The 22,069-nt window shown below is 50.2% G+C and overlaps 2 protein-coding genes across 2 annotated transcripts; both read right to left on the bottom strand.

Annotated features, from left to right (window-relative positions):
* Positions 1 to 519: 519 nt before the first annotated feature.
* Positions 520 to 8,566, bottom strand: LOC146766385 (axonemal central pair apparatus protein HYDIN-like). Its single transcript, XM_085589245.1, has 5 exons — positions 8,077 to 8,566; positions 6,702 to 6,837; positions 6,085 to 6,249; positions 5,074 to 5,226; positions 520 to 3,973 (listed from the first exon to the last, which is right to left on the bottom strand). The coding sequence occupies exons 1-5, from the start codon at positions 8,151 to 8,153 to the stop codon at positions 3,779 to 3,781; spliced, it is 726 nt and encodes a 241-aa protein (XP_085445371.1). The 5' UTR covers positions 8,154 to 8,566; the 3' UTR covers positions 520 to 3,778.
* A 36-nt stretch (positions 8,567 to 8,602) lies between these two features.
* Positions 8,603 to 21,655, bottom strand: LOC146766384 (axonemal central pair apparatus protein HYDIN-like). Its single transcript, XM_085589231.1, has 9 exons — positions 21,408 to 21,655; positions 19,633 to 19,750; positions 18,725 to 18,929; positions 16,319 to 16,505; positions 15,110 to 15,209; positions 13,758 to 13,876; positions 12,371 to 12,588; positions 10,398 to 10,465; positions 8,603 to 9,228 (listed from the first exon to the last, which is right to left on the bottom strand). The coding sequence occupies exons 2-9, from the start codon at positions 19,703 to 19,705 to the stop codon at positions 8,885 to 8,887; spliced, it is 1,314 nt and encodes a 437-aa protein (XP_085445357.1). The 5' UTR covers positions 19,706 to 19,750; positions 21,408 to 21,655; the 3' UTR covers positions 8,603 to 8,884.
* Positions 21,656 to 22,069: the final 414 nt, after the last annotated feature.

Raw genomic sequence — 22,069 nt, 5'->3', positions numbered from 1 at the left:
CTTTCACTCGTAAAATCAACGTGCACAAAGAATCCACGCGGGAAAAGGAGCCAGAAGTACTGGGTGGTTGGGTGCTGTGTGGGTGGTGTGTGTGAGACGTGACATAGTCACGGTGCGAGAGCGAACCCCAACGAACCGCGGTTCCACCAGCCCGCGAGGGAGGTCATGGGGGAAGCAAAAGAATTTGGGTATACTCACAACACCCATACGACCTGAAACTCTGGGAGTTACAGGGATCCATCTATGGACAGGTCGGGGGAGGGAAGGGTCTCGTGGACTTGAGAAATTGGTAAACCTCACCCACTCTGGGCCGTGGGAAGTCCCCGTTCCTGCAGGCGGCAGTTTTAAAAGCAGCACAAGCTGCTGCTGCTCTGCAGGGCTGAAATCTAAGTGCTTTCGCTTCTCAACTGCGGTTTTTAGAAATCGGTAGCCAATTTGTTTTGTTTCTGCTCAGTATAAAGTTGTGCTGTGCATTTTACGCCTAAAATGTGTTATGTATAGTAAATATAATTCGCACCATTCCTTGTATGAAATATGTAATATTGGATGCTTGTTAAATCATGCCCGTTGTATTAGTTCCTCCCCCCCTCCTCCCCCCTTTTGTAGGTGAGACTTGAGTGTATACTGGAAACTGATTTACAAGTAAAGGGATGTGGCTCGGCCAGGAGATGGGCCATTGTCTGCTGATCGTCCAAGATGGATATCATGGAAATACTCAGACAGATCCATGTGGATGAAGCCTTCCAGTAAACACCCAACATTGAATTTTTCTACTCATCACCAAAAAGAAATCCTTTTTAACATATGGACTCCAAATAGAAGAAAGGACTGATTGCTAAAACCTTGGCCTCAGGCAGAATTTTCCCTATAAAAACCGCCTGTGCCAGGATGGAGGTGTGTGGGCATAGGAGAAAACCTCTGCTGAGGCTGACTCCTTGTTGCACACCCAGGGTCGATCCCGGGCTCGGCTCTGTCCTTTCCGTGTGGCTGACTAGATAGAATCTGACAGCAAATAAAATTATTTTTATTTTTAATCTGGCTGAATAAATTCTCATTTATAACAAATGGGAGTGGGACAATGAGGAGCTGGATTATGCCAGGCTGTAGGAATATGCCAGCGCGCGGCTGTTCCCTATTAAGACAACTGGCTGCAAGGTAAGTACGGGGAAGCTGCCACCCCCATACCAAGTTCCTCCATCACAAGCACAGGTCTCAGCAGCTCCCCCCACCTCCAGATCAGTCTGCATCGCCCCTAATGCACAAATATCAGCTGCAGACACGCCGAGACCTTCTCAGCCTTCCCCCCTCATCTCACACAACACGGGGACACACACACACACACACACACACACACACACACACACACGCTTCTCACTGGGGAAAAACACATCTCCTCCCGCCAGTAGAACTCAGTGTAAGACGAGGAGAGAAAACACAGAAGATTGGGGGGGGGCATCTGGAAGAAGGTAAGTGGAAGTTACCAGACGGGAGGGAATTATTGTGAAAGGAATATACTAAGAAAATTCTAAGGAGATTGCATTAACAAACACACTGGGGGGCCCAAGCCCTAACAGAGTAATTCCTGAGATTCTTTGGCTACAAAGGTATATACAATTGACTAAACAAGAGGTGCAAGGGTGCATAATTTGCAAGAAAATAAATAGGGCAAACTCACAAAAACTAACAATGGGGAGTTGCCCAGTAGTTTACCAACCTTTTAAAAGAATCCAAGGAGATTTCACTGATCTACCTAAGGTCGGGAGATACAAATTCTTATTAGTCATAGTGGACAAACTAACCCACTGGGTGGAAGCTTTCCCAAGCTCCTGGGCTACAGCCCAAACAGTATCAAGAATTTTATTGGGAGAAATCATACCTCGATACGGGTTAGCAAGCTGCCTTAATTTGGACCAAGGAACACATTTTACTTCAAAACTTGTCAGACAACTAGCAGATACCTTAGGTATTTGGTGGGGCTATCACACCCCATGGCACCCTCAGAATTCCGGACCAGTCAAAAGAATTAAGCAAATGTTAGAAGCCAAATTAGCCAAATTGATGTTAAAAACAACTGTCATAAATAAAATGCATCCCATTCGCCTTATTAAACACAAGAACTATGCCTCATTCTGAAATGGGATTTTCACCTTTTGAAATGTAACATGGGATGCCTTATACCCATGGTATGCCTGTAGGGCATCGGGGAGTAGAGAATAGACAGATACAACCATACCTGATGGCATAAAATAAGAATCTCCAGGGGGTGATCATGCAGCACAGCACCCCACCCCACCCACCCTCCCCCCGCCTCCTGCCCCCGGGCTTCTTGATATATAAGATACAACAATGAGTAAAATACAGCCTGGAGACAGAATACTGATAAAAGCATCGAAGGAGTCAACATTCACGCCTCATTAGGAGGGACCCTACATTGTCCTTTTAACTACAGATACTGCTATACAAACTGCAGAAAAGGGGCAGACACACGCGTCAAGGGTGAAGAAAGTCGATCTCCAGGACCGGCACCGGAGTGGGAAATCACCTCCCTCCACCCGAGATTTGAAGATAACCCTGCGCCGGACAAGTAAATGACTGAGAGCAACTCTATCAGACGTTCTGTGCCAGAGTGTAACTATTATCCTCTCGCAAATACTGTCATAAAGTTTGGGCTGTTCATTACTGAATTAAACCAAGTGGGTTGTGTGGGAAGTGCTCTGAGCAGGAGGAAGACCTGACTAGCCATTTTCTGGTAATAGCCACAAGGCGAAGATTGTTCTAATTAGATTCAATAATCTAGGTTTTGATTTTTTTTCTTTTTCTCTCATACCAGAAGAGATTAAGGGGGAAATTACAAACAAAATTATTGAGTGTCACTTGTAGAAACTTCATTTTGCAATTATAAACGGTTTGGAAGTGAACTTTGCAAACTCTGCTGGCAACTCTGCCTCTGGAACTGCTCTGTGGGTTCCTGCTTTCCTGGTGGAGATTGCCACCCTCCTGTCTCTTTGATCCCAGGGCCCCTGCATGCCATTTTGGAAGGGAAGGGTGTGATGCCATCTTCCCTTGGTCCCTCAGCCACACAGAGGGACCGCCTCATCCGGGCACCATTTTGGGAACCTTTTGTTCTGGGGGAGCCTGCCATCATCACTTGAGCCTTACTTGATCAAGTGAGGACATCAATGTATTAGAACTAAAGACAATTCAGTGGCAATTTAGCAACTGGCTTCCCTGTGTCAGTGGCTTTTGAGGGTGTCTAACAACTCTCAACTGGCCATCGCATGTTTCTAAAGGAATCTGTTGCCACTGGACACTAAATGAGTACACAAAAGCTTGATAAGTTCAAAAGAGAAAAAGACCAAGTTTTATTAAAACATCTGGTATTTATAGAATTCTAAAGGTCACAGTGGACTGGAGGATGGAATTACCACCTCTCCAACCACACTGGTCCAAAGATCGATCAATCAATCAATCAATCACTTCTCTCCACCCACAGAGAAATATGTAAACTACTCTATACATGAAATGGTGTGGGAACTCTGACTCTCAAATATGTAAACATTATCGAAGGCTAAAGAAGTTTTATGAGAACTTTAATACTTTTAAACATCAGGGCAACAAATCTGTGTCTTCAGGGAAAGAGTCAGGGCTTTGGACACTGAAGAAGATCTTGCCTGAATGACGGCAGCAAAACTGCTTCTTGTGGTGACAGGAGGAGAGGTGGGAGTGATCTCCTGCTGGAATTAGTGTCCCAAGTTGAGCTCTGGGGCAAATGTTTTTTCTAGGACAATTGTGTGCCAGTGCCCAAAGCCACCAGCCAGACGGGAATGCGAAGGTCGTTCCCAAGGAAAAGCCGGACAATGTCAGCAATGATCCCAGTGTGATCCAGGCTTGCTGTGATAGTCACAGGCACCTCACCCCTAGCTGGGATCACTCCTTCTCTGGGTTCAATGACAAAGCAGTGGGGTCTGTGAATCTGTAAGACAAGCATAATACACATTTAGGATGGGAACCATACACCCTGGTGTCTTGTGGGAAACAAGCAAAAAAGGCTAAAGTAGTGAGAATAAAAATCATAAAGGCTTAAAATCCCTAAACTACAATATTGGGCAACAGCAGAGCTCATACAACCTGTCTTTTGCTCTCCTTTAATAGGCTCACCCCATCAACCCAGTTTTGCCCAACCCAAGGGACGCTTATCCTCAGGAGTGTGTTCCTTCCCCAGTCTTTCTCTGGGGTGTGTGCCAAGGAAAGCTGCTTTCTGTCTCCTGGCTTCTCACAAAGGCTCAAGGCCACAAACAAGTCCTTAGTATCAGGTTTTAAGCAACTCCACAAGTCCAACACACCCAGCATGAAGAAGAACAAACCTCAAGCCTCTCACAGAGCTCCCCCTCCAGCAGACATCCCACCCAGCCCAGGCCCTTCCTGGCTGCACCAGCCCTGCTCCCCCTGCCAGGGGAGCAGCCCCAGCTCCTTCTGCCCTGTGCAGCCTCCAATATTGTACTGCCTTTCTCTGCAGCTGGTGCCCAAAGATGCTCTTCAATGGCACAGAGATCACAGGCTGTGGGGGTGCACAGCCCCACACATCTTTGTGTGGACAGCCCAGCTGGCCTGACCCACAGGAAGTGTGAAAATTGCCTCCCCACGAGCAGTCTGAGGACAGACCCCGCACCCTGCTCTCTACTATGAACAGCAGTCTGGCACAAAGCAAATGCAGATGGAACAGGGAAACCATAGGGAAGTCCACGTTCTCTGGGAAGCAAAGGAGCACAGGTTTCTCTCGATCTCAGAGCTCCAAAAATGTGACACACACAGCTAAAGAAAAAGATAAAATTAAGGGAGAACTTGTCAACACAATGCAGACTAGTTTCTGCTCCAGAGGCACCTGGCTTCACTGAGGGGTGCCCCAGCTAACAGCACTCCAGAGCCAGGTTCCTCTTGCCTCGCTCAGATGGAACATTGGAGTATCTTGCCTCCTCTCACACAGGGCCATATGGAAATCTTGCATATAAAAACCAAGTCATGGCAGCTACTGACCAGTCAATTTCCCTGGAAAACAGCCCCACAGATACTTACAATCTCCATCCTGAAGTCTATAGGGACAAAACCATTGTTGAAGAGGGTAAAGCTTTGTGATGTAGGCTGTAGTACTGGGAGCATGCCAAAGTCTATCAGCCTGGGACTTGGGTAGATTCCTGCCAGCTGTCCAGAGCTCCGTAATTCTGGTCTCTGTTCCAGGAAACAAGCAAGAAAGATTAAAAAAAAAAGAAAAACACAAAACAAACCACAACAAGGAAACCTAAAAAACCGTGCCCAAGTTATTTCTTTAGAGACAGCTACTCTTCACCTGCAATGCTGGGCTTTTAGGGAAAAAAAAAAAAATTACATAGTCAACTCCAAATTAAAAAGGATTAAGGTACAAGAAACTTTCAAACTACAAATTATTGGCCCAAAGGTAAAAGCTTTGCAAGAAATCTCTAGTTAAGACCTGGCTGATAGTTAAACAACTGGTTATTCTGCTGGGGAGACACCCTCCTCTTTAAGGCAAGCAGCCTGCTGGTTGAAAGAAACTGTTTTGTCAAACTTCAGGCTCCCTGGCACAGCCTGCATTGCCTGTCCTTCCTGTTGACTGCTTTACATGCAGTGCCACAATGGCCCAGGTTCAGATGTTTGGTGCCGTCCAGGGAATTTGGCATTGTCATTTCCTTATGTTTTAATATAAGTTTAAATCCTTGCAACCACTCTTCAAATGCCAGCTTTCCTTTCTTTTACAGAAAGCTCAACGTTCCCAGAAGTCTGCCATCCTCTTTTGTGCTCAGAGAGATGACATTTAAAAACAGAGGTTTCCAAAGTTAATAGCATTTTAAAGAACAATTAACTAACATTATCCTTGATTGCTGCTTAGATGAACTACCTTCTGTGTCAGACACTGAGATTACCACCTCTAAGGCGTGAGCTGTTTGTGCCACCGATCCCTCCTGTCCTTCTCCTCAGCAGCCTGTGCCTGTTTTCCCCAGGAGAATCCCTATACCCTTGCACCCTGCCAGGAGCAGTTGCACAAAGGCACACATCTCCCCTTGCACTCACCAGTGGGTTTCTCTCATCCCCAAACACGCCGATAAAAACATTGGTGCGATGCTTGCCCAGTGTTTGGACTTCAATTGTAAGTGGAATCTCCGCAGTGCTGTGAGGCTGGACAATCCCACACGGTTTGGGGCTGGAGTAGAATACAGGAGAGTCCTCCTTGCGTTCCTGGAAGGGACAGAATCAAATGCAGCTTCAGAGGGACCTCTGAAGAAATTATAGACTCCTTAACATCCACCGCAACAGCAACTTACACACATTTTTAAAAATCCCCAGGACAAAGGTAAAAGGCACAAACAAGATGCAAGAATTGTAGGCTTAGCATTCTCAGGGGGTCCTCCTGCAAGGAGGCTGCCAGCACGGGCACTGGTGTCTGTGGATGCAGCAGCTTTTCACAACCCTCTAAGATCTCCCACAAGAAAACACCCTGAAGACTAGAACATGAACTGTTTCCTCAGGAGGTTAAACTGCCTCCTAAAGTTTGCATTCAGGTAGGATGCTGTTCTCCGCAGATCTTTAAGACTGAACAGAAACCAGCAAGGTCTTATCCAAACCCTTTTTCCCATAATAATCTCCTCAGTAATATTTGAGAGGAGGAGGAGGTGGATGCGATGCCAAACCTGGGGAATAAGCCCGTAGCAGCCAGGAAGGTCGGTGTTATTTGCAACGAGGAACTTCCTCTGGTATGGCACCTTCAGCTGACACTCATCGTAGAGCAGGATTTCGGGGTACACTTGCAGCTCAGGAACAAGACACCTGGGCAAAGAGATGACCCCAGGGGAATCAGAGATACTGAGAGAATGGAGAATGTTTACCCCCAAAGATTGTGAAATGGAGCATAACACATTTGTCACTGTCAAACAGACATTTAACAGCCCTACAGTGATAAATTGCCTTTAAAGTCTTCCCACTTGAACACGTCTTGTCAAGGAGGGGCAAATCCTGAGAGACAGCCCAGAGGCTGCCAAGTGCCCCAGGCAGAGCACTTTGTCCCACAGGGGCTGCCTCAGCCCCTCCTTTACCCAAGGGGGCTTGCAAGGACTCCAGTAACAGTCCCAATCATCCATGAGCTCTGGGGGAGCCTTCCCAACAAGGATCAGTGCTCACTAGGGCCCCAGGAACACACAACTCCAGCGTCTCAGTAAAAATGATTCTCTTCTCTCCCACGGTGCTGTTGCCCTGCCTGAGAACTCAGCTGTTTGCCCTAGCCTTGGAGGGCACGAGACACCCCCTGCCCTGCAGAGTGGGTGATCTCCCCTCCCAGGTCCTACAGCTCCCTCAGTCCCTCACTCCACAGCTCCATGCACTGACTGTCCCCAGTTGCACTTGCTTGACAAAATGGCAGCCCAGGCACTGACTGGCTCTGCCTGGGACAGGGAACAGCACCAGGGAGCTGCATCCCTCCTGTCATTAAATGACAGCCAGAGCAGCATAGCAGGATGGAATTCTGCTGCAGCAAGAACGACTTTTGGGTTGAGCCTGAGAACATTAAAGCTCAAAATGGGAAGCAGAGAGAGGGAGAAAAACTAGAGCTGACCTGCCACATCAAGGGCTGTTTTCCCCTTGTAAGACCTTGCCCTCACCACTCTTGCTGTGAGCCACTTCCCCTGCCATGTCCCTCATTGACAGAACCAGACCCTGACTCTCAGCAGGCTGCTTGGTGTGTCCCAAACCAGTGCAGGGTGGCCACAACCAGCACAACTCCACCTCTTGCAGGAAGAAGGAGAGGAGGCCCTTGGGAAATTTGCTCCAGCTCAAGCAGCAAAAACCAGGCCAATAAAATTTATCATTCCTGGTCCCTTTAGAAAAGGGCCCAGGACCGTGCTGGGCTGTGAGCAGGGGTGCTTTTCAGCACAGGCTGCTGTCCAAGCACCGCTGTTCTCATGTCCAGCTGGGCACAACAGGAGGCCATTAGACAGCACTTCTCCTTGGGAGCTGCAGCCAGCAAACCCCCTGCAAGGCAGCGGCTGGGGGAGGCCAGGGAAGGGCTGGTACCTGGCTGTGATGACCAGTGATGCCATTCCCTTGCCAACACCCTCCAGGTCCACCAGCATTCTCCGACAGAATTCCATCACTGTGTTGGAGCACAGGGTCACCTGGTGAAGAGAAGAGCAGCAAATTCTTCCTTACAAAAGCTCATTACCCACGTGTGATATCCTCCAGCTCTTGTTTCATGGTAAAGAAAGGGCAGATTTTGCCTTAATTCTTCTGCTGGTTCATGTGTACAGCACAGTCTGGGAGTAACAAAAGCCTTCTGGCAAGACCAGATTTGTTAAATAAACCTTACTATCAGGGCATAGGTCATCTACATTAAAACATTCGACTAAAGCTCTATGCACCACTGTATTCAAATTAAGGGCCCAGTGTTTCAACTGACTGCAATGACATAAATGCAGAGGAAATCTGCTGACTTGAACAGAATGAGTTCATCTTTACAGCAGGAAGCTGAGGTCAAAGTGGGGCCAAGCAGGTGCTGGGCAGTTCATGGTTGCATTTTTTTTGCCTCCACTGGAGATCCCTACAGTGAACACAAATCATTCTCCTCCGCAGGAGAGGGGAAATGAGACCAAGAAGAAAAACTGAGTTATACAATGACATCTCTCTAACAGCCACCTTCTGTTCTCATCCCTCCTCTGCCCACTTGCAGTCAAAGAAATCTCTCTCAAAAACACAGAATGGCTTCAGTACTTGACCATATGGTATGTGATCTCAGCTTGTGATTTTGGAAACAACACGGTGCTCCTTGAGGAACATCCCGAGGAAGCCAGCCAGCAGAGGCCTCTCCCCAGTGCAGATCTCTCACTCACACAGGGCTCCAAGTGCTCAAAGCTGGCACCTGAGCTAAAGCCCTCCCACACTCCAGGGAAGCTTCAGCCCTGGTGCTGAAGCGTCTGTGGCTGGGCTCTTCCCATACCTCGATATCCTGGTGTCCCTGGGGTAGGATGGTCCCTTGGCTGGGGTTCATTGTAAACTCCCTTGGCTCCACATAAAAACGAATTCCCTCCCTCCAGGACGGGTCATTGTCTCTGCCTATCTGATCATAGACGTTCACAGAAGGCTGTGTTCCATCATCGGACATGCGGAGCTTGAATGTCATGGCCACTGAGGAGGTGTTAGTCAGGCGACAGCTCTGGGTGTAGGGAAAGCCTAGGAAAGGACACAAATATCCATTTAGGCACCAATTATGGCATAACCCTTGGGGTGAATATCCTGGTAGGATGAAAGTGTCACTGGAGTTCAGCTCTTTATTGTCTGAACTACAGCTCACCGAGAAGCTGCAGGAGGAATTGATCATCACTTAGTTCCCTTTGACACCGATTCCAGACTGCAGCCTTGAAAATGCCCACTCCTAGCCCTGCTGAACACTGCAAGCTTCTCTCTTTGTGATGGCGAGGAGCTGCCTCACCTGCCCCAAACCAGCATCAGTTATTTCTCAGTGGTGAGTGCGCACCCAGACCGAGCATTTACTCTGAGAATTCAAGCTGTAAATTTCTCCATTAAGGCTGCCAACACTCCCACCGTTTTCAAGGTACATAAACAAGTGAGTGAACATGAGTTCACACCCATGCTGCCCCCTGTGATTACTGTTGCTTTTCTTGTTCCATTTATTCAAAAGGCAACTTAACAAAGTGCCTCAGTGGTGATGTAGGGTGGGGAAGAAGCAGATCAGGAACGGCAATTAGTTCCTGAATTTCATTGTTAAAGGCTTAGTCGTAGTAGTGAATGTTGCCCTTGGGCTGGGGAGGGGGATAGGGGTTTTGGGGGGTTTTGGCTCTGGGGGTGGACTTTTCAATTCGGGTTTTTGGGAGTTGTGGCATGATGCCACGGGCGGCTGTGAGGCCGGAGCCGAGGTTCGGCAGGGAGCGGAGCTTCCCTTCCTCCCGCTCGGGATGGAAGGTCGGCTGCTGCTGCTGCGGGAGGTTGTGTGCTTGGCCCGGGACTGCCCTGGGCTGCGGCTCAGCGCTGGGATCCAGCCTGCCTGCCTTCCCCGCTCCTGCCTGCTGCTGCTGGGCAGTGCCCAGATCCCCACAGCTCCTCCTGCTGTGATCATAACTACACCAAAGGGCAGAAGCACTACTTGGCGGGTGGAAACATCTGCTCTTGCATTGTTGTCTCTGCTGTCCTGACCTGATATGCCTTGGCTCTGTTTGATCTCACAATGGCAAAAGGCTACCTGAGGCACCAGCAGCCCTGGAGTTCACACCCTGAAGAGGCTGCTGTGGCAGAACAGGAGCGAGGGATGCTTTGATGTTCAAGTGCTCCATTGTGGAACACACAGATCCCTCACGCTGTGTCCCAGCCCAGGGAACACTCACCAAAGGAGATGTCCCCGAAGCTGAGCTCATCGACGTTGAAGTGTAAAGGTGGTCGAATGACACTGCCCCTGCAATGGCAAGGACAGAGGAGGACATGGCTTGGTTAAAGGGAATTGCAAAGGTCCGGCTGTCGTGGCTCGGCGGTGCAAAACCTGGTGTCAGGCACTGTGGGGCTCAAATCAACACGTCCCCATGAGCTCAGCGCAGGGCCCCTGTGGACAGGAGGCAGCTAAAGCCAAGTGGCCAGCAGCCAACAGCCACTGAAGGGGCTTTGGGGACAGGGCAGGCAGGAAAAGCCCCCTGGTTGCTGGTGGTCCCATGAAGGACCCTGAACACACACCCAGACATTGCCCTGTGCCTCAGTTTCCCCATCTGTAACGTGATGGACATAAAGGTGTCCCCACAAACTTCTGTAAGCAGCCTTTCCAACCACAGGTTCCCTGCTTTGCTACTTCTGAGCTGGAACTGCTGCTCCCATGGAGGAGCTTGACCCACACAGTCATTACAGAGAGAGGTTTGAGACATGAATCTAGGGGAGCCCCAAACATCCTCTGAAAAGAGCAGCAACAGTTCTACGCAGTGGACAGATGAATCCTAGAGAGAAGGAGCAGCTTGTCAGCAGTGCACCAGCTGGCACAGCCAAGGGCAAAAGCTTCAACAACCAAACAAGGGTGTCCTGCATCTAGCACAGCACCTCACCTGTCCTTGAACTCAGCAGACAGACTCCAAAAGTCACTAACTGAAAATCAGCACTTGAAGCTGCACAACACTCATGAGTTTATTTCATGGCAGATGCCAGTCAATGCCCACTCTGCCTTCTGGTTAAAAATCAAGGACCAGTGAACTGTGCCTTCTGTTGTATTCACAGGACTGCCACTGGCTCTGCTCTACACCTCTCAACAAGAGACACCTGCCCTTGCTCAAGGAGAAAGCTGCTTATGCAGAAACATCCCATGAACAGTTTGGAGGATGGACAGAGGAGAATCAATTGTTTGATGGTGAAAGATTCCCTCTTGAGTTCCAAAATAAAAAAAGCAGGACTTTTCCTCCAAAAACAAAGCCAGCATGATTGTTTCTCTACTATAGGCCGACCTACTCACCACTTTTCTCTTGCTAAATAGTAACTTTCTTGTTCTTTTTTTTCCATCTCCCTTATCTCATTGGTATAATTGACTGCAGATTGCTTTAATTTCTTTACTGCCTTGACCCAGTGCCTCCCAAGAGCAGCAGCCCAGCTCCAAAGCTCCAGAGCAGCCAGCATCAGCTCTCCTGCTTACCCTACATGATCCTAGCAGCACATGGCTCAGGCTAGCAGGGACAAGCCCTCATGCTGCTGTGGTGCTGAGGACTGAGCTCTGCCTCCCCTGCTATCAGCCCTTCTCCCTTTTGCTGGGCCAGGATTATCTCTTGCCATGGCACCAGCCCATGGGATGACACCCCTGTCCTTGGCACAGTTCCTGCTGCACAGTTCCCTGTCTCCCACATCAGCCTTTTCCTGGCTGTGGAAAGGAGCTCCCAGGGCACTCTCTGCACAGGAGCTGAGAGCACAGCTTGTGCCCCACAGCATGGCTGTGAGAGGTGAGGGGAGGCTGCTGCTGCTGCCCATCTGGGATGGATTATTAACACAAGTTTTTACAAACACTGCTGCTGGTGCAGAATCACCCAGGCTGGCCCACCTCCAAAGCCCTGGGGGCCTTGCTGGCTGTTCAGGGGGACATCCCAGAGCAGCTACTGCCCAAAGCTGATCCATCCCACTGCCTGCCATGGCCCAAGGCAGAGGAAGATCCCTGCAGGGAAGAGTCATTCCAGCTCCTGGGTACCACACAGGGCAGGAGGCATCCTCACACTAAGGTAACTCCAGGATCAGAGCAGAGATTAAGTCCTCAGGAAACACCTTTTTTCTCTACTCAGCCCCAAAATTAGATATGAGGGGGATCTCCCAGATGTGCCCACCAAGCTCCCACAGTCCTTACTTGATGGTCAGGATTGCAGGCACAGGAGATCCAGCCACACTGAACTGGAATTTTTCTTCAAACGCCCCCAGCACGGTGGCACTGAAGGAGATCCAAACAGTCTGGATCACACCTGGTGCAATGATGCCCTTCTCAGGTGCAAACTTGAAGCCCATGCTTGCATTTGAAGGGACATAGGTGAAGGGAGCATCAAGAGGTCCTTGGTTAACCAGCTTCACCTGCAGCAGCAAGAAAGCAAAATGGAAATACACATGGAATCTTCCCTTCTTGTGAGTTATTTTCTAATGATGCAATTAACACCCAGAAAAGGCAGAAGGTGCTTTGTGCTGCTGAATGGCAGAAGTTAAAAGATACAACAGGACAAGCTCTGCCTTTGGGTTTTCATGCAAAGCCCTGGTAACTCCACATAACTGCAGTCACCCTGGGGTTATCCCATGGACACAGAGCAGTCACCTCTGGTCAGCACCACCAGGCTCATTCAGACCTGGCCCTGAGAGCAACGTGGGGTGACTGCAGCTGGGTAGTGAATCACCACAGAGCTGCTGCTGCTGCCCCAGCGAGCACAGCTCCAACAGTACCATCTACTCATTCACCTTTTCTCACACCATGAAAACAATACATTGATTAGGAGGCATCAGCATCTAAATGTATAGACAGCACCATCTTTTGGTAAGAAAACTCAGCATGTCTTTGCCTTCCCCAGCCAAACTTTTGAAAGTGTCTGGCATGAGGTAGTGCCTCATTTTCTACCTCTTTCAGTTGCTCTCTCATGATTTTTTTTGTAAACTTGACACTATTGGGGGAAGGCAAATAGGTAGAAAAATCCTTTGCTTTATTCCCAGGAACATGTTTCTTTTTCTGGAGCCTGAAATGCACCAAGACTGAAGTGTTGTGAGAGATTTGTCAGCAAGGGAAAGAACTCCCAAGCCCTTTGCAAGGGCCAGCACTGAGCCAGGAGGCTGGATGGCTTTCCTGTGGCTTCCAGGAATGAGCAGGAGACACTTGACTGGAAGCTGTTTGCAGTGGTCTGGAGCCCAAACGCAGCCAGTTTGCTCCAGCTGCTTCTCAACAGCCCAGTACAAAGGTGCCTTGTGTCTGGCACTGCCACAAAAGCCTCTGAAGGTGCAGCTGTCTGACCCCCTGTTGCTTTCATGTGCCAAGGGGTTGTTTTGCAGGAAGCTCCCAGCTGATCCCTAAGGAAGGCTGCCCAAAAGCAGGGACTGGGGCTTCATGAGCAACTGACACACTTTTCTGACCCCCCCAGATTTGACCATTATATCAAATATTCCCTGCTCACAACTGCCCAGGTTGGCAGGAATTCCACAGCCCCACCAGGCTTCTGCTGTCTCAGGAGCCATCAGGATCCATCCCAAGCCCTGCTGCTCACCTCATAGACGTGGCGGGTATTGACAAGAATATTCCCAATGTTAAGTGAAGGAGGGCTGAATTCAACCAAGGGTCCTTGGCCTTCCCCTCTGAGGTGCAGGGGCAGCCTGCTCTCACGGCCTGGGGAGAGATGTCCATTTCAGTACAATAATTCCCTCTGTTATACTGCATTTTCCAGGCTGCCTCAGTGCTAGTCCCTGACTCTGAGCTGGATGCAGCCAGCTCCTGATGCTGCAGGAGAAGTTATGGACCCTTCTCTTCCCTCAGGAGATATCCCTTGGGGCTGACTTGCAATTTCTAACCCATTCCTTGGGCTGGCTTACAATTTTAGCCACCAGTTTGCTGAGTTTAAAACATCTCTGATGTAGTGACAGGCCAAGGAGCAATGGGTAGAAATTGAAAGGAAGGAAAATCAGGTTAGATATTAAGAAGAATTATTTCACTGTGAGGGTGAGAATTATTTTACTGTGAGACACTGGAGAGGTTCTCCGGGGAGGATGTGAAGGTTCCAGCCCCAAAAGTGTTCAGAGCCAGGCTGGATGGGGCTTGGAGTGACCTGGTTTAGGGGGAGGTGTCCCTGCCCATGGCAGGGCCCTTGGGACTGGATGATCTTTAAGGTCCCTTCCATCCTTACCATACTGTGATTCTGTGGTTTCCTTCCCATGCACTTAGAGGAGCTCTGAAATCCATTCAGTGAAGGCACAAAGCTCATCAAGAGTTTGGCAATTGCCAAACTACCTGGCCCAGTAGCACACGACTTTGTTACCAAAATCCTCAACTTCTGGCACTCAGCATTGTGTTCTACTTCCACAGGCTGAGCTGCAAGGTGACAATTCCCACCCAGGGACAGAAGCAGGTGCTGGCCAAGGGTGCTCCTTCTACAAACACCCTGGGCTCAGTGGGGCTCAGCCACTCTGGTCTGGTGGTGCCTGGGCAGTGGGAGTGATCCAGGGTCAGGGAGCCCATTTCTAACTCAGCTCCTACCACCTGATGATGGAGCCATGGCAAATGGACCCATCCTGGAGGTCAGTGGCCTACAGGGGCTCAGTGCCTGTTCACTAAAGCTGTTGTGCTCTGCAGCTCTTTGGCCTTTGAGGGAATGCTGGCAAAGCCATGGCAGGAAAACCTCTCCCTGCACTGCCTGGGTTGTCCTGGGATCAGTAACCCAGACACAGGATTCTGAGCCCTGGCCTTGCACAGGAGACTCCCTGGAAGCTGCAGGGCCAGTGGGGATGTGCCAGCACTGCCCTGCTGACCAGGGACTCTTCCCAGCAGTTACAGGGGAGCCCAGTGGGCTCAGGCTTGCACCATGGCTTCACTGTGGCTGAGAGCAGCAGGGGAAAGGAGCTCTACCTGAGATGTTGCAGTAAGCCACACTTTGATACTCCCGTGCTTCCAGGGGTTTGAAGGTCACCTTGATTTCAGCCATACTATTTGGCCTAATTTCTCCCTCCTAGAACAGAAAGGGACAACAAAACATTTATCTTCAAACTTCACATTTCTTGTTTTCAACCACAGTCATGTAAGCCTTTATTTAGAGCATCCATGATGAGTGAACAGCACAAGGAGCCCAAGGCAGCACTCCAAACCCAGCTCAGCACACCGCCAGACTCTCTCAATGCTCAGCTGATCAGCTCCCACTCTCCACAATATTCCTACTGCTCTGACACAAGCTCTTGCTCACATCATGCTGCTGTCACCTACAGTGGGATGCAACTGCCACTGTGCACTGGTGGCTCTTGGCCTTAGATGGGCCATAGGAGTAGCCAAGGAGAGAACATGATTCCCTTCCTTGAAATACAAGTATTAGTTAACCTGTTTTGAAAGAATGCAGAGGTTGGGCTTATTCTGGGGTTTACTCCAAGATGAGGAGGGATTTTGCACTGTGCAGACACCAGGCATTCATCATTCTCACAATGCCAGTACTCAGAATCGGGGCTCGGGTTGGTGGGAGGACGTGGCAGTTTGCTTGCACAAGCAGAAAAGGAAAAGGTTCTCTGTCCCTGTGTGCAAGAGAACTCAAAAGGCCCATTTAAATCTTCCACCCTTTTGTCCAGGCTCTCAGATGACACTGGAAGGGACACTCAGAAATAGTGCAAGGTGTGGTGACAGGAGGGGATTGGCAGTTCTGTGATTAACCTTGGGCTGAATTTGGCCTCCAGCGAACCATTGCAAGCTTGAGGTCAGTATGTGAACTGGCAGAGCTGCAACAGCCTCTGCTGAGCCCCACGCACCACGTGTCAGGGGAGCCCCTGCCTACAAGAACTGCTCCCCGTGGACACTGCAAGGACAGCACAGAGCGCCCTTGAGCTCGAGCCCTGGCAGCAGAGCTTGGCTCTGTCAGGCTCCCAGCCCTGCCTTGAGCCTGCAGGGCAGAAATGCTTCCAGCAGGGCGCTCTGCAGCCGCTCCAGAAACTCCATGTCCTCCCTCCCAGCACTTCCAGCCAGCTGAGGATCCGCCGAGTGCCCTCATCTGGGGGGAAGGGGGCCGGGGAGAGGGTGGGTGGGAGGAGGAAGAGGAAGAGGGGGAGGAGGAAAATGAGGTTCTCAGCTATCACTTACCATTGGCTCAATGGAAAAAACATCATTGGAGAACAGCAGGGGGTCTTGTTGCACCTTTGCCATCTCCTCCTGGACCACGTTGCTCAGGAGGGCAGGGCAATCTTCACAAGAGTCCTTCTCCTTCTCTTTCTCCTCCATGAACTTTTCTGCCCACAGCTCATTTGGCGGGTGCAGCAAACGACACTGCCTGCAGCCACAGGGAGAGAGACAAGGCCAGCAGATCGTTTAATAAACCACTTATTTGCATAGGGAAGTGTGAGTGCAGGAGGGAAAGCACTTGGGGAGGAGCAGCAGCAGCTCCCCAGCAAGGGCTGACCCCAAGCCATGAGGGTCCCACATGGATCAGAGGATAACATGCTGTTCACTGGCACAGCAGGTCGTTTTACTCCACACTTGTGAGCTCAGGAGAGGTTTCCAAAGCCAGCATCCCTCAAGAGAACCTCCTGGCTCAAAGCCTCTTCCACAGCTGAGGGAGAATCCAGCAGCCACCTCAGCTGGCTTCTCCTACTACTGAGTATTTGGGGGAGGCAGATTAAGATCATGGAGCACCCACTGCAGGACTTCCCTGGGTTGCAGCTACATGTTACCAGCATCACTCTTTGTTTCTGCCATTTTGGATCTGCCCTATTCCCTACTCTGCCTTTCCCAAGAGCATCCCAGAGCACTTCCAAAGGAAATGGATGAATTCAGGCACCAAATCCCTTCAGTGGCATTCTAGGTTTTATATGCAATATGCATGAAAACAGAGGCTCTGAGAGGGGAAGGGACTTTGTTGTGCAGGAGGGAACAGCAAGCTCTTGGAGAGGCCTTTTCATGATCTAGAGCTTTTTGGGCATGGCAGGTTGCAGTTCTTTCAGCTTTTGCGTGGCAGTTGGCACAAGCAGCCTGAGCAGAAAGGGTGCAGCCAGCCACCCTCCTTGTGTAGTGGGTTGTGTCTTTTGGCTGCTTGTGAGGTGCTTGCCTTTTTTTTTTTTCCTTTCTTCTTTCTGCCTTTTTTTATCCCCAGCAATGTTTTACAAATGATGAAAAGCCGTGGCTGCTGCTGCCAGCAGGAGTGTACTAACTCAAACAGAACCCCCCAGGAAGGACGCAGCTGTCCAGGCCCCTGGCTGCAGGGAGGGTCTGAGCCTGGTGTTGATATCAGAGGACAGTGTGAGAGACACCTGTGTGTGGTGTCAGCAGGTGAATGATCTGCTCTGTCCAGTGCCAGAGCTTAAGGAAGAAGTGGAAAGGCTGAGGAGCATTAGGGAGAGTGAAACAGAAATAAACTGGCAGAGTTACAGCCTTCTAACCCTGAGAAATGCTCAGCAGGAGCCAGAGGAGTCCTGCCCTTCTTGTGATGAGGCAGAAGGAAGAGACCTAAGAGACAGTGGGGAATAGAAATGGGTCTCTACTGGGGAGGTAGTAAAATTCCTTCCTGACCCCCATCACCTACCCAGGTGCCCTGAGAGAATAGGTATGAGGCCCTGGCTCCAGAGGGTCTGGCAGACGACACTAAAGAAAAAATTCTGTCTGGAGAGTCTCCCAGTTGCACTTGTCTGTCAGACAGATCACGGCCTCAAGTATTAAGAAGAAAAGAAGGGTAGTGGTAGTAGGTGACTCCCTTCTAAGGGAAGCTGAGGGCCCTGTATATCAGATCAGATGCATTCCACAGGGCAGTGTGCTGCCTCCCTGGGATCCAGGTACTGGATATCACCAGGAGATTCCCCAATGACTAAATGAACTTTATCTGTTCACCACTGTCTGCAGTACAGTGACCATGAAATAATAAGAGTTCTCAATATTCAGTGAAACAAGGATGGGCATCAAGAAAATTTCCAGTCTGGACTTCTGGAGGGCAGATTCAGCCTGTTCAAGAGACTGATTTGGAGAGTACCTTGGGAAACAACCCTTAAAAGCAAAGGAGTCCAGGAAGAATGGACATACTTCAAGAAAGAAGTCTTGAAGGCACAGGAACAGACTGTCCCTGTGTCCTGAAAGATGAGCTGATGGGGAAGACAACCAGCCTGGATGGGCAAGGAGCTTTTGAAGGAACTAAGGGAGAAAAAGAGGGTGCATCACCTTTGGAAAGAGGGGCTGGCAACTCAGGAAATGTTTAAGGATGTTGCCAGGTCATGTAGGAAGAAGATTAGAGAGACAAAAGCCCAATTAGAACCTGAGGAAATCCAGTCCTTGTAACCAACCTTTGCTTCCCCAAATGCCATGGTTGGAGTATAAATGGAACTGAAATGCTCAGTGCTGAGCTCCTGAAGCCCAGGGACACACACCCTAGGGCCAGGGATGGTTTACTTGGCCAGGGATGGTTTACTTCCTTTACCATTCAAAAGCACCAACACCCCCCTGAGGCCACACGCCAGTTTCAGTCTTGGGCCATGTCTCTCACTGAAATGCATCTTTCAAACCAACCTCCTCTTCTCTCCATTGTCATCTTCCTCAGTAGGAAAAGTCTTCCACTGGAAGTGAGCTGTGATGTTACTCGTGTTTTTGATGAACACAGTTGTGTGGTTTGTCATGGTGATGAAGGTTTTCTTAATCTCTACAGAATTTCTGCTCAACCCAACGTTGAGATCTACAGCTTCTCCATGGAGGTTTCTCTGGATACTTTCTTCACCTGGAACAAAGAACAGAAAGCAAAGTTGTACCAAGAGTGAGGTGCACAGGAATGTGTCCAAGTTTTCATTCTCTCTGCTCATTAGCATTTGTTTTCTCTCTCTGGGCTCACAGGCCCCTCCACAGAAGAAAACAGAGGGATCTCCTTGACAGAGCCTCAGCAGTGGGGCATCTTCACTCCAGTGAGCTCCAGACACCAAGGGACCTCTGTGGCCCTGACTCCAGTGCTGCCTGCAGGGCTGGATCTGCGGCCACACAGGAGATGAGAGAGAACAGCTGGCCTGGAAGCTCTTCCAGCTGGGACCAGCCGTGTCTCTCAAGGCTTTGAGCATTGTTTGAGCTTCCCCCCCCACATGCCCAGGTGCCCACGGGCAGGTTGCTCAGAGCAGCACAGGTGAGTGTCCAGCCTGACAGAAGGAATTGCTGTGGCAAAGGGAAAGGGAAAGAAGCACTTGCTCAGGGCTTCAGCTGCACATTGGTTTCACTTGGCTCCGGTGGCACAGCCAGGCAGGATGCTGGACTGTCCCTGAAACATCACACAGCCTTCCCTGCTGCACCAGGACAGCATCCACCAAGAGCAGGAGCAGGGCACAAAGAGGTGGCGAGGGGGTCTGCAGCTTCACAGCGCTGCTGACAGCAGGGGCAGGGAGAGGAGGGACACAAGGGGAGTTTCCAGCCTTAACACAGCCCCAGTGGGTACTTACAGGAAAAGACTTCAGCATCTTCCTGGACAGAAGATGGAGGTGTTGGTGTCTTTTCTGGGAATCCAGAAGCCATTTTGAAGGCAGGATATCCCCGATGAGCAACAATGCCCCAATAAAACTGGAAAGAGCAACAAAGGAACTCTGAAAATCCAGAACCCAATTAATGGCGGATTCAAGGGATATACTGGTGCTAAAAATATTGCTATTATTTGAAAATAGCTGAGTGCTTGTTTGGCACAAGTAGCTAGTATTGTTAGGCCTCTAGCTGGACTTTATTTGAACTATATGGCAATGCTGTACAATTCAAAGATGGCTCATACTGAAACCTGGAGCTAAAAAGCTGGATATTAATAATAGTTAGAATAGAAAAAACTGTAGCTTAAATATCATTTAAAAATAGCTTGAGTGGACCTTCTCTTCTTTAGGCTAAACAAGCCCTGCCCTCTCAGCTGCTCCTCACAGGACTTGTGAGAGACTGGAATGCTATGGCTAATGGATTAAATATTGTGATAAAGGACTTCTTTCCCATTGTGTCAAAACTGAATAAAGAAGCTGAGACCACCCAAGCCCACCCTGCCCTGAAAATGCCTCCTGACTGGAACTTGGGACTGTGAGTGAAGCTGCCTAAGGGAAATTGAGACAAGATAAAGGTGACACAACTCTCCTATTAGCTCAGGTCCAGGGAGAAGTGAACAAGGCTGAGGGAGAAAACTATATCCACAACACAGCCAAACCCAGCAGCTGTCCTGAAAATCAGCTCTGTCTGCCTTCAGACTGGGGAAGTCATAGCCCCAAACTCATCTGCTGAGGCCAGGTTTGCACACAGACCTCCCATCAAGAGAGGGGAAGGAGGAAATTTTGGGTGTGCGGTGTCACCTCTGGTAAGGGGCAGTGGACACCCATCCTCCCTCACACAAACTGGCTCAGCTCTAAAACCCCCAGCCCCAGAAGGCCACATCCAGGGCACATTCCCACCAGGGGCAGCTCAGGGGGTGTCATAACCCATCAAAGACCTCCAAAGTGCCCCCAGACCGTCCCTGAGGCCTTGCACTAGATGACTGCATGGCAAGCCACGTAACACAACAGACCTGAAAATCCACAACCCAATTCGTGGCAGACCCAAAGGATATACTGGTGCTCAGGATTTGATATTACTGAAAAGTAGCAAGAGACAGAGTCCAACTTGCCCAACCCAGGGAGGTACCTGGGCAGTCCCACCTTGCCCAAATCTGCATTAATCCACTGGAATCTTACGTTTTGCAAGACCTCACCACAGAGAAGACCAGAAGAGGATTTAATTGTATGCTGGTGAGATCCATGCAACGGTGATACCTTCTACTTAATCTGTCACTCTTTCACCCTCTCCAACCCCCTTCTCTATTTCTCTCTTCCTCACATTTACTCTTTCATAAAATCCAGACTATTGACCTTGGAATGTAGTCTAATTTTGCACCTTAATTCAGGGGCATCTCCCTAACCATTTTAAGAACCAGATCGTAACAACCCACTGAAATTTGATCAGAACTCATTCACCTTTAAGCAGCTGAAGTAAATACTACAGGGGAAAATGGATAGACTAGTATGTTTAGGAAATGTTGCTTTTCTTCAGTGAGAAAAAAGCACCATCAGTAGACCCTATCTTGTTCATCCTCTTAGTTGTATACATGCCACCGAACTGAAGACTGGCATTGTCCCATGCTGTATTTCCCTTTGGCATTCTCTTTTGGAGCACAGCTGTGACAAAAGCAGAAAGTACAGCTCGAGGCAATCTTTACCTTCAAGCGGAATTCAGGGAAATTCACAGAGGGACTTTGCGAGTTCAGGACTCGCTGGCACGGAGCGATGCTCCGCGAACACTTCCCTCGGGGAATGGCCGAGCGCAGCCGCCTGAAGGCGCCGGGGCTGTGAACAACCAGCCCGGGGCGAGCTCTGGGCAGCTGAGGCCGCAGCGCCGTCACAGACGCTGCGGGCCCGTCCCGGTTACCCGGCAACCGCGGAACCGACTGCGGGGCCGGGCCGGGCCGGGCCGGGCCGGGCCGAGCCGGGGCCGAACCGGGCCGGGCCGGGCCGGGCCGAGCCGAGCCGGGGCCGAGCCGAGCCGAGCCGAGCCGGGCCGGGGCCGAGCTTTGGGACCTGGGCCGAACCGGGCCGGGGCCGGGGCCGAGGTTTGGGACCTGGGCCGGGCCGCGCCGCGTTGGTTTTCAAAGGAGATTGTCGCATTTCCTACTGACTTGACTGTGTGCCGCGCTCCCGCCCCAGATCCCTTTATCTCAGCCCGGCCAGCTCTCCTCCTGGGGCGAGGGCGGGCGATGGAGGCACCCTCCGCCGCTCCCAGCTGGGCTTTGGAGAGTGCCTTTGTGGGTCCCGGGCAGCGCTAGCACGCCTCGCGGTGGTAAATGAAGAGCGGATCCTGCTGGGGGCTAAACCCAAGTTTATT

The sequence above is a fragment of the Lonchura striata genome, chromosome 11, assembly GCF_050655825.1.
Source record: "Lonchura striata isolate lonStrDom1 chromosome 11, ASM5065582v1, whole genome shotgun sequence".
NCBI classification, from domain to species: domain Eukaryota; kingdom Metazoa; phylum Chordata; class Aves; order Passeriformes; family Estrildidae; genus Lonchura; species Lonchura striata.
Note: the sequence above shows the minus strand (reverse complement) of the source record. Positions and strands in the feature narration are given on the sequence as shown.

Excerpts from the sequence above, each read along its gene's own strand:
- LOC146766384 (XM_085589231.1), bottom strand. The coding sequence starts at position 19,705 with ATGGCTTCTGGATTCCCAGAAAAGACACCAACACCTCCATCTTCTGTC. Across the intron at positions 10,466-12,370 it reads CCTGCAATCCTGACCATCAA|GGGCAGTGTCATTCGACCAC; the intron begins GTAAGGACTGTG and ends TTGCCATTGCAG. Across the intron at positions 9,229-10,397 it reads CTTCGGGGACATCTCCTTTG|GCTTTCCCTACACCCAGAGC; the intron begins GTGAGTGTTCCC and ends GTCCTTTCCTAG.
- LOC146766385 (XM_085589245.1), bottom strand. The coding sequence starts at position 8,153 with ATGGAATTCTGTCGGAGAATGCTGGTGGACCTGGAGGGTGTTGGCAAG. Across the intron at positions 6,838-8,076 it reads TCACTGGTCATCACAGCCAG|GTGTCTTGTTCCTGAGCTGC; the intron begins GTACCAGCCCTT and ends CTCTTTGCCCAG. Across the intron at positions 3,974-5,073 it reads TAGACTTCAGGATGGAGATT|ATTCACAGACCCCACTGCTT; the intron begins GTAAGTATCTGT and ends CTTGTCTTACAG.